This window comes from Enhydra lutris, unplaced genomic scaffold (assembly GCF_002288905.1).
Source record: "Enhydra lutris kenyoni isolate GAN:26980312 unplaced genomic scaffold, ASM228890v2 scaffoldscaffold42, whole genome shotgun sequence".
In the NCBI taxonomy this organism is placed as follows: domain Eukaryota; kingdom Metazoa; phylum Chordata; class Mammalia; order Carnivora; family Mustelidae; genus Enhydra; species Enhydra lutris.
The window spans coordinates 10176521-10188984 of NW_019154126.1; the positions used below are offsets into that span (position 1 = coordinate 10176521).

Below are 12464 nucleotides of genomic sequence, written 5' to 3' on the forward strand. Positions count from 1 at the left end.
GCCCCATGTAGTCCAGAATTGACACGTACTGGTTTTCTTTGTGCAATTCAGAAAAGCGGGTTTTTTTTCTTCCCTTTTAGTAAACACATGTGACAAGTCCTTCTTTTTAAAAACAACAGCTGCTCTGAACACAAACCATGCCTACTACCACTGGGTGACACTGTTAGACCACAGAACAGTCTTCTTTGGGAAAAGCAAGGGTCCTTGAGCTTCGGATCTCATCAGGGTACTTTATGTAGGAGAGAGAAGCTCAGAGTCACTTAATGGTCCTATATCAAATGTTATTTGATGAGTGTAATTTATCTGTCTAAGGCAATTTTAGGGCCGTTGACTTTAAAGTAATCAATTATTAAAGAAATCTGTTAATTGACAGCATTTCAGTTGCTTAGAGGTTTATGCTAATTAATCGGCTGCATATTAATAAAATGCTAATTACTTTATGGGAATTTTAATGTAAGCCAAGTTACTAATATTTATTTCTCACCAGACAGCATTTTGAGTTATCTTTTTGTGGCAAAAGACTCATTGCTTACACATAACATTTAACGTTAGGGATGTTAAGTGAATGTTTCATTGGGTCATGTTGTTCAAGAAGGAGCATAATCTGCTGGTTTAGAAAAATGGACATTTGGTTCCCTGTACTGATCTGTATCAAGAGAAGAGACTTGCTTAGAACTCATTCTGGGCTCCTTCAAAATCAAATGAGGGTGGAGAATGTGTTCAAAGTAAAGGTTGGCCTCCCCACCTGCACCTCCCATGTTTGCCCCCTTTTGTAAATCTGAGCTCTATACTTCACTTGACCTGTGTATCACATGGCTAGTTTTAGTTAAACAATATGTGGAAAGCACATGGAGATGTTTCTGGGGATGAGAAATAAGTAAGAGTCAGGCTTTTCCTTTGTGAGCTTAATGTGATGAATAAGAAAACTTCAAATATGGGTTTGCTTGTTTGTTTTTAAATATTTTATTTATATGACAGAGAGGGACACAGCAAGAGAGGGAACACAAGCAAGGGGAGTGAGAGAGGAAAAAGCAGGCTCCCCGCCAAGCAGGGAGCCCAATGCAGGGCTTGAACCCAGGACCCTGGGATCATGACCTGAGCTGAAGGCAGACGCTTAATGACTGAGCATGGGATTTGGCTGGGGTGCAGCTAGATTAGAGAGAAGAGTGAGGGGGAGGAGTAGAGGACAGTGAAGAGACAGCTGCTCAGTCCTGAGTCTGAAGGATGAAAGCGTGGACTAGGATTATAGCAGTGGCAGTGGGTGATGGTCTCAAGGACATTTATTATGAGAAAGAAGGGCTGACTGTTCGATTACGCATCAAGGCTGAGGCCTGGGACATTGCAGAGATCGTATTAGTTTGAAAGCTGCCTGGCCGATGGCAAATAAGGAGGTTAAGGGAAGGCGACAGGATTATTTCTACAGTGGAAGAATGGAGTGTGTGGTGTCCTCTCTGTTGGTATTGAAAAACAATGATTTCAACTTAAATTTGCCTCCGGTGATTTCCACTAGAGTATAAAGGGTCTGCTCTCTCCTTTTTAGTGTTCTATCCTTATCTGGCCCATAGGGGGCATTCAGTGAACAAACCAGCGAGGTTGAGCTCAACTTTAAACATGTTGCTTCAGTTGGCACTTGGAGTTTTTGACCTGGAGCTTGGGAAGAAAGGAACAATCTTCATGTACACCTTAGAAATGGCTCATAAAGCAGAAAGGCCAAAGGGCATGTGGGGGTCACCAAAGGCAAGAGGATAGGGCTAGGGACCCATTTCTGGAGAACAGGGAGAGAGAGTGGGAGGGAAGAAGATGCCTGGGCAGACAAGTAAGGGAGAACCAGGAGAGCATTGTCCAAGGGGCTGGCTCTTACACTGAGGAGAAGATGGGCAATGGCTTTGAATTCCAGGGAGAGGCCGAGGAGAAGAAGCCGTCTACTGCACAGACAGTAGATGATCACTGCACAGAATTTGTTTTCTGTGATCTGTTAGTGAGTGGTGGCTTTTTGTCCTTGGCTGCCTCACAGATCACCGTCCTCGTGAACAGACCTCAGGGCCAGAGCACGGGACCTCTTACCTGAAAGAACATCTGATTGGCCCTGTGGCACAGTCAGCCCAGTGGGTAGCAGCTGATAAGGAGGCGAACTTCTCAGGTTGAAATATCTCTGGATTAGAACTTGAGCCCAACCATTTTCTTGTACTTGCTTGGTTGAGAAAGCACTCTGTGCTTTTGTGCTTCGGGTAGGACTAAGTTACTGGGACATGCAGAGCCCAGAAACATAGCAGGCTCTGACCTGCTCTGTGGTATGTGCTATGTGTCACTACCCTTGGCGGTGACGCCAATCATTTGGTTGTCCCTTTCCTTTCTTTCAGGTGCATGCTGCTCTTGGCCAGGGCTGAGCAGCATTCCCCTCCCCACCCCCAAACATTCGCTGCTCACAGAAGTAGGGAGTACTGTAGGCCACCAGGGAATTCTAGAATCTGCCCTGGAGGTACAGGGAGGGAATGTGTAGAATTCATGTCTTACCTAAAGGGCTATTGGAGGTTAAGTAAATTGAGAACGTCACTAAGGTTATCTTGATGTTTGAAGAGTTTAACTCTTTATATTGGCCAATTAGGAGATGTTATGTTTTCATAAATCCCTTATTTTTATATAATTGCTCTGTGCTCAGAATAGTTATTTGCAACAGATTACTGAGAAATTAGGGAGAAATGGCCACCCAATTCTACAGATAAGAAGACTGAGGCATAGAGATTGGGAAATTATCATGCTGCAAGCTCCACTCTGTGCTTTGGCCTTGTCTATCAGGGATTTTCATCACTCCCCTCCATCCTCTCCCCCCTCCCATGTCCCTCTCTGTCACCTAAGTCCAAATTGTAAAGTCGAGCAGAGTAGAGACCATGACTGGGTTTATCCATTAAACTTCGTCTAAACTAGTATACTTGCAGCGCATGGCCATCCATTTTCACTTTGAGAGGACGTTAGTTAATGGAGAGGTAGATTAATGAACTCATTTGTTGGAACTATTTAACTGTCTAATTGAGTGCTGCAGGAGCAGGTACGGTGTATGGAGGATGTTTTCCCTAAGTTTTCTTTTATGCTTCCAACCACTCTGCAAATGTAGATATGTGAACTCTGATTCACAACTGAGGACATTAAGACCCAGATTAAATAACTAATACAAAATCACATAACCACTGAATGACATAACCAGGATTCTAATCCAGGACAGGTGGTCTTCCAAGTCTGGTCTTCTTTTCCATTATACTGTATTACTTCTCATGGACTGAATGAACAAGGCTTAAAGTGGATAAAATAACAGAAGTCTAATAATGTAGTAGCAACCAAATGATCTCTAGATAGTAATTTTAATAGCTATTTAATCTGTACCATATTTAACCCAGTATACCGTACATACAAGGAAGGGTATTAAGCCAAAAAGCTATACCGATTGGTGAACTTTCAGCGAACAAGTCTGTATAACCAGAACCTCTATCAGGAAACAGAATATTATCAGCACCTGAAAAGTCTCCTTTATCCCCTTCCACTCCCAGCCCACTCCCAAGATGCCCTTTATCCTGACTTGTAACACAAAAATTGGTTTCACCTGTTTTTGAACATTGTCTATGTGGAATCATCCAGTATGGACTTTTTTGTGTCTGGCTTCTTTTGCTCAATACTGTATTTGTGAGATTCAGCCTTGCAGTTGCTGTCCATTCATTCCCATTTCTGCACAGTATTCCGGTGTCAGTGCACTGCAATGTATTTATCCAGCCTTCTGATAATGGACATTTGGGTCACTTCCAACACGGAGCTATTAAGAATAGCACTGCTGTGAACAAGCTTATAAAAACCTTTATGTGTTTTCAGGAAAATGTGTCTGTCCTGCCTTCTATCCTCGCTTTAATGTGATCTTCTCCAAGATGTTTTTAGTTTGGTGTTCTAAAGCTTTGATGTTAGAAAGCTTCTAAAATCTTTTCAAGACAGAGAAAATCACTCTGTTAAAGTGAAACGCAGTTCTTCCCCCCCCTTATCCCAGTCCAGAAGAATGGAGTGCTCAAAGAGCATCCCTTTGGAATCAGACCCAAGTTCAAATTCTAGTCCTGTTCTTTAGTAGCTGTGTGACCCAGTACAGCAATAACAGTGTTATTGTTACTAATTGTTATTTATTGCCAGTGACAGTGCAAATAACAGATGACTACCAAAAGTTCATGATTTCTAGTCACTGCCTTTGGTATATATTTCACATTTACTCTTCCTAACCACCTAAGAGATAATCTGCCATTCTTTTTTTTTTTTTTTTTTTTAAACTAGTGTGTTAACTTGCTCAAAGACAGACTTAAAGAATTTAGACCCAGTCTATGTGATCTGGAATCCATGTTCTTGAAGCTGTCTGAGCCTCCTTTGTAGGCCACAGGGAAAAATAACCGCCCACCTCCTAGGGCCTCATCGAGGTTTAAATGATGGGGAGAAGCTTAGGTACACCTTCTACGGCAGATACATAGGGACTCCAAAACAGATTTCTTTTGTGGCATATCTGTGCTTTCAGTGTGTACTTCTGCTAACAGTGCTGAGGGCCAGGGTGAGGCAACCCTGCTCTTCTGGTGGTGGTTGTGAAAATGGGCACCTAGTTGTTTGTGGGGCTGTCGCCACCTTCTGGTTGGTCTCGCCTCAGCCAGGCCGGCTTAGCTTTGATAACAGTCTGTGCTGTCTTCCTGACGTTTCTTGCCTCCTTTCCCATGTTCTAAATATAAAATATGTGCCTTTTTTATATAAAAATACATTTTTAGGGAATGAAGAAACCGATGAGAAAATGAGTTTGGTATTTTCCCAAGGGCGTCACCGTTTGGCGCTTGTACAGCAGCATGTTTGCAGCTGGTTTATTGAGAGCCTGAAGCGGCGGCTGTAGCGGAGCGAGCAGAGCGGGAAAAGCAGTGCTTCTGTTCTTGTGCAGATGGCTCTGGGGGCCGCCATTTCTAAGCCTTAGTTTAGCTTTGTGGCCACAAAGCTCCTCTGGGCTCTCCTCTAACGCCTTTGGGTACTGGATGGCGTCACTGTCCCTAATGAATCTGTAGGTTCACCTCAGGGCTAGGCAGTTCAGGGGTTTGTCAGTGAAATCTGTGGCTGTCGGGGAACAATTCTGGTCTTAACTCACACTCTACTCTTTCAGCTTTCTCCTCACAGCTTGCTGCCCATCTGGGAATGGTGGCTGCGACGGCAGGCCTGACCCAGGCCTAGAGTTGGCCTGCGGGCAATCTAAAGTGATTGGGCTCTTGCAGAGTATTGTCAGAGGGTAGCTAGAATCTCTTGGAGCCACCCCGGGAAAAACCGCTCCTAAAGAATGCTTTGGAGGGGCGCCTGAGTGGCTCAGTGGGTTTAGCCTATGCGTTTGGCTCAGGTCATGATCCCGGGGTCCTGGAATCGAGCCCCGCATCGGGCTCTCTGCTCAGCAGGGAGCCTGCTTCCTCCTCTCTCTCTGCCTGCCTCTCTGCCTACTTGTGATCTCTGTCTGTCAAATAAATAAATAAAATCTTTAAAAAAAAGAATGCTTTGAAATTACTTTTAACTTGCCAGAAGTATTTGTAGCACTTCAGAAGTTTATTTGTTTCACTTTGATTATAGTACACCCATAACCTATAGGACACATGTATACATTGCCATGTTTGAGGTATTGTTTAAACAGCTTCAATTATTAGTGCTGCTAGGTGGAATTGGATTTTAGGCAAACATTAAACTTAGCATAATCTCTAAATTTGATTTTTAAATCTCATAGGATTAGGTTTTAAATTTTATCTTTCTGATGTAGAAACATGTACATGAAATATTGGTGCCCAAAACAGTATGATGAGGAAACTGCAATATGATGCAAGAAATATTTGTTTTATTAGTCTTGTTGTGAGATGTTTCTGTGGGAATAGTTCTTTACCTCTGGAAAGCAATCAACACAGGTTGCCTGGAATAGGCATGGAGTAGACCCAGAATCTATCTTTGATAGGGAAAACAGTGAAAAGCAAGGACTCCAAATCCATGATGTTAGAATTTCTTGTCCTCTGGGGTAGTGGAGTTTAATGATGACTTCTGTTGATTTGCAGACATTAAAGGCAGAATTCTCATCAGGTGATGTTTTTCAATGCATGCTGTTTGGGCTTGTGGCCTCAAAGGTTCTTCAGGCTCTTATCTAATGCTTTGGTACCAGATGGTGTCACTCTCTGCTCCTGGCCCAAGACCGAGTTTTTACTAAGATGTATTTAGTATTAGTATCTGTCTAAGATGCAATTCCATGTTATTATTCAAATTCTTAAACTATTTCAATGCGTTCTTTCCTCAGAGCAGCAAAAAAGTCCCCTTGCTGTCTGGCTGTTTCTTGCTATCCCCTACACTCTGACTAAGCCGTTCACAACTCCATGTAGCACCTTAAAGGTGTGATAGACCTTTTTACACTTTTCACAAGGTTCTTAATAATTGCAGCGTGAATGGGTCTTAGAACCATTGAATGTTATGAGTGAGAAGGGCTGTGGTTCATTTAGTTGTACTCCTGTTTTTGAAGAAATCGAGGCTTGGAGAGGCGAACTTTTTGTATGTCAGGTTTCTCAGACCTCTAAATAAACTCTGTAATGGTGTTGGTCACATAGTTTATCTAATAATAGCTTTGATTTATTGAGTTCCCATAGACATGCCAGAAATAGTACAGAATACTGAAATCTACATTTCAACCAGTTTTTTAACACTCAGTTTAACAGAGGGGAGAATGGGGGGTTAGGGAACTTAAGCTTTATCCAAGATGTCAAGCCAGTTATTTCTCCTTTATCGACGTGAAACTTAAAAAAAAATTACTAGTTTATTTCATCGGGGGAATGAATATGACACAAATGTCTTCATGTTTATTTCTGGAAGAATGTTTTATGTAGTAATAATACCCACATGCTAAGTACTTTTCCTTCCAGACAGTCTGTCTCGTCTGTTCTGTCAGGCTTCTGGATTACCTGATGCCCAGAGAGGAAACCCTCACCTCCCAACTCCCACTTTCAGCTTGGTACACACACTTCCTTGCTAGGACTTCAGACAGCTCAAGGGCTCCCTCTAGTGGTAGCTAACCCAGGACTCTCTTTCTTAATTTGAGTACTAATTATTGACCCACTCCAGGGAGTCTGAAGAATGAGAATATAGAACAGATAAGTTCTTTGCAGTGAAGATATGACGATTTATATACATATTGCTGGAACGGAAGGTGGGGTTAGGTGAGTACTAGGAAAAGGGAACAGAGAAAATTCTTCTGTTATTGAGAAGTCAGAGTGTTCAGTCACAACTGGGAAATTAGGAAAGGTAGCATGGAAGATTTGACATTTCTCTGGATCTGAAAGGATGAGTGAAATCTGGCTTTGTGGCAATCCAGGGATAGGGTAGGAAGAGGATAAGCATCTTGGCTAGAGGGAATGGTGTTGGCAAAGGCATGCTGGCAAGGAAGGCAGGGAAATGTGAAAATTTGGGGAAGCAGTGAGTATTCATTTCAATGTAATTGGAGGATAGGATCTGTGAAATGGAAAAGTTCCCTTGGGATCAGGATGGCATTTTCCAGCCTTGGTAATGATGAGGAAGATGGTTGGCAGAGGGAAGGAAGTTGAATAAGAAGGTCATTTAGATTCCTTGTGTTGTTGGTCATGGCTCCAGGGTGGAAAGTCACTGAGAAGTGGCCAGAATACAGATTCCAGATCCTTCAGCAGCCACTGCCACAAGTACTGGAGATTCACAGAGATTGCTCCCTGCCAGTTCACCCCCTTCTTCCTAAGTGATGTTTTCCCAGGTTCCGGCATGGTCTACTTCATGAGGAGCTACATAGACTCATTTAGTCTGGTTCACAGGCAAGCGTCAGAGTTCCCCTTGACTCAGGCTGAGGGCCTTCCATGCCCCTTCTCCCAGCCCCAGTTGTGAAGAAGGGCAAACCAGTGAGAAAGAATTGAAGGGAAGTGTTTGCACCTTCCTCTGCAGCACAACTCCTCCTTCCCCCACCCTCCTGCTCTGGTGTCTGCCTCAGTCCAGCAGGAGACACATTACCACCTGACCGCGCTGGTCGTCTGGGAGAAGACGCACTTCCCAGATACTAAATCTGAAGAGAAATCAGGAAAGAAGAGGATGAGGGGGTGGCGGCGTGGAGGGGAGTGGCTGAAGTGAGAGACCGTGGAGGTCAATCAGTGAGACAAAGGAAAGAGTCACCCAGGGTTTGAGCACTAACTGCCTTCACCTTCTTATTGTCACCACTTAGATATCTGTCTGGCGAGTACCTCAAACTCTGTGTGTCCCAAGCAGAACTCCTGGTCTCATCTCCTGTCTAGGCAGCTCACCTCATAGCCTCCGTGCCTGCCTGACAGTGCTAACCTTCTCATTGCTCGGGCCAGGAACCTTGGAGTCAGCCTTGGTTCTCCCGTGCCTTTCACACCTCATACCCAGTTCTTCAGGAAATCCCAGAGGCTTTCCAGTCAAAATCTATCCTGATCCGTCTGTCCCACCACCTGCGCTGCAACTATCCTGGTCTCAACCATCTGTCACCCGCATCACAGCAGTAGCTCCCTGCCCAGTTCTTTCCCTGCCTGCTGCTGCTATTCTAAACTGAGTAACTAAGAGTGGTCTTCCAAAAATAGGAGTCAGATCTTGTCACTTCTCTGCTTCAAACCATGAATGGCTTTTCTACTGTCTCCAGAGTCAAGGCCAAGGTCCTTACAATGGCCCCCACACTGTGGCCACAGTATCCGGGCTTGCTCAGCTGTTACCCCTCTGTCTTCACCGATCCTTGCCACACTGGTTTCTTTGCTACTTCTCATAGCCATCAGGCACGCTCCTGCCTTGTGGCCTTTGCACGAACTCTTCCCTCCATCTGGAGTGCTCTTCTTCCACGTATCCGCAGGACTTACCCTCCCCTATGTAATATTGACCTTAGGAGGCTGTAATCTGTTTTGATTTGGTGTCATGGAGATTATCCATGGTTTAGAGCAGAGAAATAGATCCTTTTATGGAATCCTATAGGCCTTCTTGTCTACTGATTAATGAGAATGAAACTGCTGTTGGCTTTTATAGACAACTGGGACTGCACAGAGGTGTGTGTGGCGCATTTCACATTTCCACCAAGAAGCACATTTTTGTGTGGGGCAGCACATGAAGGTCAGGCTGGCTGTAATGGGTTCACTGATTCGCCATGTGCAAGGTGTGTCATTCTCCATTCAGTGACGGTTGCAGGCATTCTTATTTAAAAGATCAGTGCAAGTTGTGTTCAAGGAATATTTGGTGGTATTTGTTATACATGTCTTAAAGTTCTGTAATTTTGAGCTTCAATTATGCCATTTAACCTAAAATATATAGAGGAAGAATGCATCTATAGTTTTCCTATTTTAGCTGATTTATTTATTCTTTGGGGTTTTTTTTTTTAAATGTTTTATTTATTTATTTGACAGACAGAGATCACAAGCAGGCAGAGGCAGTCAGAGAGAGGAGGAAGCAGGCTCCCCGCTGAGCAGAGAGCCCGATGCGGGGCTCGATCCCAGGACCCTGGGATCATGACCCGAGCCGAAGGCAGAGGCTTTAACCCACTGAGCCATCCAGGCGCCCCTATTCTTTGGGTTTTTAACCTCTTTATTTTTACATTAATCTTCGAAAGACTTTGCTATAAAAATAACAGATTTGGTAGACAGAACATGGGTTTTGAGACAAGAGGACATTCATTTTAGTTTGAGGTTTACCTTACTGGTGATTATTAGAACGGAGAAGTTGTTTAATGTTTGTTTCTCCATTTTATTGTCTGCAAAGTGAAAATCCTAGTTCTTCTGCAATCAGGTTGTTGGTAGAATGAGATGTGGTCATGTATACTGGCTCTGGGTAGTTGCTGGCTGCCACTTTGAATGTCATTTCCCGTTGGACACAGAAGAGTACACCAGTGTTTTGGGATCGTTTATGGCTCAGGAAAACATCTTTAATGGCTTTGAAAGCAAAACTGCTTGTAGCTGACTGCCACTGGACCCATTTTTTGTTTCTGTTTTAAAAATTTTAGTTGAAAACACATCTCCATTCTTTCCACTGTCCACCCTGCACCCCCATGCCCAGAGTCAATGGAAACACACTGTGTATTCTCTCCTCCCTCTGTCCAGCCCCCACGTGTAAATATGCACACATTTACTTAAATGTTTGCTCGGTGCGTTGATGTCAGGGGCAGAAATAAAGATGGAACTTGTCTTCCGTTGAGCTTATTTCTGGAGGACATCTCCACATTTTCAGTTTAAACCAGATTTGATTGAGTTCAACATTTATTCAGCTTCTACCATGTGCCGATCACTTTGCTGGACTTGGGGATTTGAAACTGTAAAGTAGTGGGTCTAGCTCTTGGAGAGAATAGACAGAAAGCTATGTTATTCCGTGTTAGGATGTGTTTCGCGACAGGAATATGTGTACGCCACTGCTGGGCTATGAGGGCACGGCGGTGATTATTATCTTGATGTCCTTGAGGACAGTGCTGGGTGTAAGCCCACTCACATGTGGGTCTCCCTCCCTACCTTGCCCTGTTCTGTGATCACTGTTCCATTTAGGGCCATAAAACTGGCCAGAGAATTAGTAAGCGTGTTCTCTGGACTTTGAGAGGAAATCTCAGTGTCAGATACTCTGCCATAGTCAGGCTCTGCATCTCATTTTTGCTTTGGGAAACAAAGTCATCATACAGGGATAGGGAAGCATAAAATGGCATGTTAATTATCTTGAAATATTGGTCAGATTGGTTTTGGGGGCAGGGGAACAGGATGAAGGTCATCTGCAAGAGAAGAGCCTAGGGGGTCTATGGCAGTTGGGTGCCAGCCAGATGGACCTGCGGGCGGTTTCCAGCACAATGCTTAGTCAGGCTGCTTCGTCCCAGCTCTGGCCCTCACTGATGTGTTCTTTCTGATTAAATATTACGTATATTCACGATGTGCCCACTGTGCTGCATACTGCCCCCTGATAGTTACAGGGGTGATGCGCTGCTGTCCAGGTGCATCTCTTGGTGGGAGGACACCTACACTTGAATTATATAATCAACAACTAGAATTGAACATGGGGGAGGGGACCATAGAGATTGTCAACTGTTTGTTTCACTTTACTGATCTGGAGTCGGGGCCCAGAAAGGCTATGGGACTCTTGCTCAGGCACTCCATCAGGTTTTCTTCTGCTGTGCTCCAGTGACTGCCTGTCCTCCCTGCTAAAATCCTTGTGCGGTTAGGCACAAGGTATCCCCCCACCCTCCTCCCTCTTTCTTCCCTCCCTGGAACTTCCTTCCTTCTTGACACTGTTCCAGGGCAGCTGGAGAAGGGATAGGACGAAAGTCTTGCCCTCAGGAGCATGTGCTTTAGGGAGCCAGTAGCAAATAAGCAACACCAGCAGTCGAGATAAAGCAGGGAAGGGCTGCGGGTGCCATTGCAGGTGTAAGCAAGGTGGTGAGAGGTCAGACCTCTCTGAGGAGCTGGCGTTTGAAGAGGGAGCCGGGGAGATGTGAGCCGGGTGCTCACGTAAGGGGAGGGAGACCCCAGCCAGAGGCTGCGTGAGGAACAGTGCTGTGTGCTCCAGAAGCCTCCCGATGCTGCCAGTGTGTATTCATTTGCGGGGGGGGGGGGGGGGGGGGGGCTGGAAGAAGCAGTGAAGGACCTCGGTCTGGTGCCTGAGATGCTTATAATGGGCTTAAGTTGGTCTTTAGACATATTGGTGGGCTGCACCGTGTGTGACCTGAAACTCAAGGTGTGAGGAGTAGTGACCAGAGTCCGGTTACGGGATCCCTTTGCTTTAGTTATGGGCCGCCCAGAACAACAAGGCCATTCTTCTCTCTCTTAGACTCTCCCCACAAAGCTTTTCAGTGAAGTAGTGAAGTGGGCCCAGGAGGATCGCATGTCGTTGCGCGCCGTACTGTGCGAGACGTCTCCACAGAAAAGCCTATAGGTGTTTTCATTTTTCCATTTCAGACGGCCCATCTGAGGATACTGAACTTAAGGACGCATATCTCATTCCAAGAAACATCATGGCTGAGCCAGACTACATAGAAGATGACAATCCCGAACTAATTAGGCCTCAGAAACTGGTCAATCCTGTCAAAACGTCCCGCAACCATCAGGATCTTCACAGAGAACTACTCATGAATCAAAAAAGGTACAGTGGTTTCTTGAGCAAAGTTTTCCTTTGGGGACTTTGATTTAAGAGATTTTTTTCTTTTCTTGACTGTATTTAAGGCTGCCTTATTCCTTCTAGTATGAGCCAGGCATCCCTCCATGAAGTCAGGTCATGCAGGCACAGCCGCTACTACCGCTTTTACGCCATGGGCAATAGAGCGTGTCCCCTTCTCAAGTGGACATGGATTATGGAATTTGGTTGGAAGGGCGTCGATTAAGGATGAAAGAGAGTATCCCAAGTTGAAAAGAAATACGTTCTTTCTTGAATTTGTAAAAATTTTGAATTTTCCTCTTACGTTTGGGGAATTG

General features: G+C 44.6%; 1 protein-coding gene across 5 annotated transcripts in view; it reads left to right on the forward strand.

Moving 5' to 3' along the window:
* LOC111155534 (family with sequence similarity 107 member B) overlaps window positions 1-12464 on the forward strand; it is a 222360-nt gene that overhangs the window by 198547 nt on the left and 11349 nt on the right. For all 5 annotated transcript variants that reach the window (XM_022515709.1, XM_022515712.1, XM_022515710.1 and 2 more), the window contains one exon: window positions 11952-12135. In XM_022515709.1, the coding sequence (XP_022371417.1) occupies window positions 11952-12135 (184 nt within the window). The remainder of the gene's footprint in view (window positions 1-11951; window positions 12136-12464) is intronic.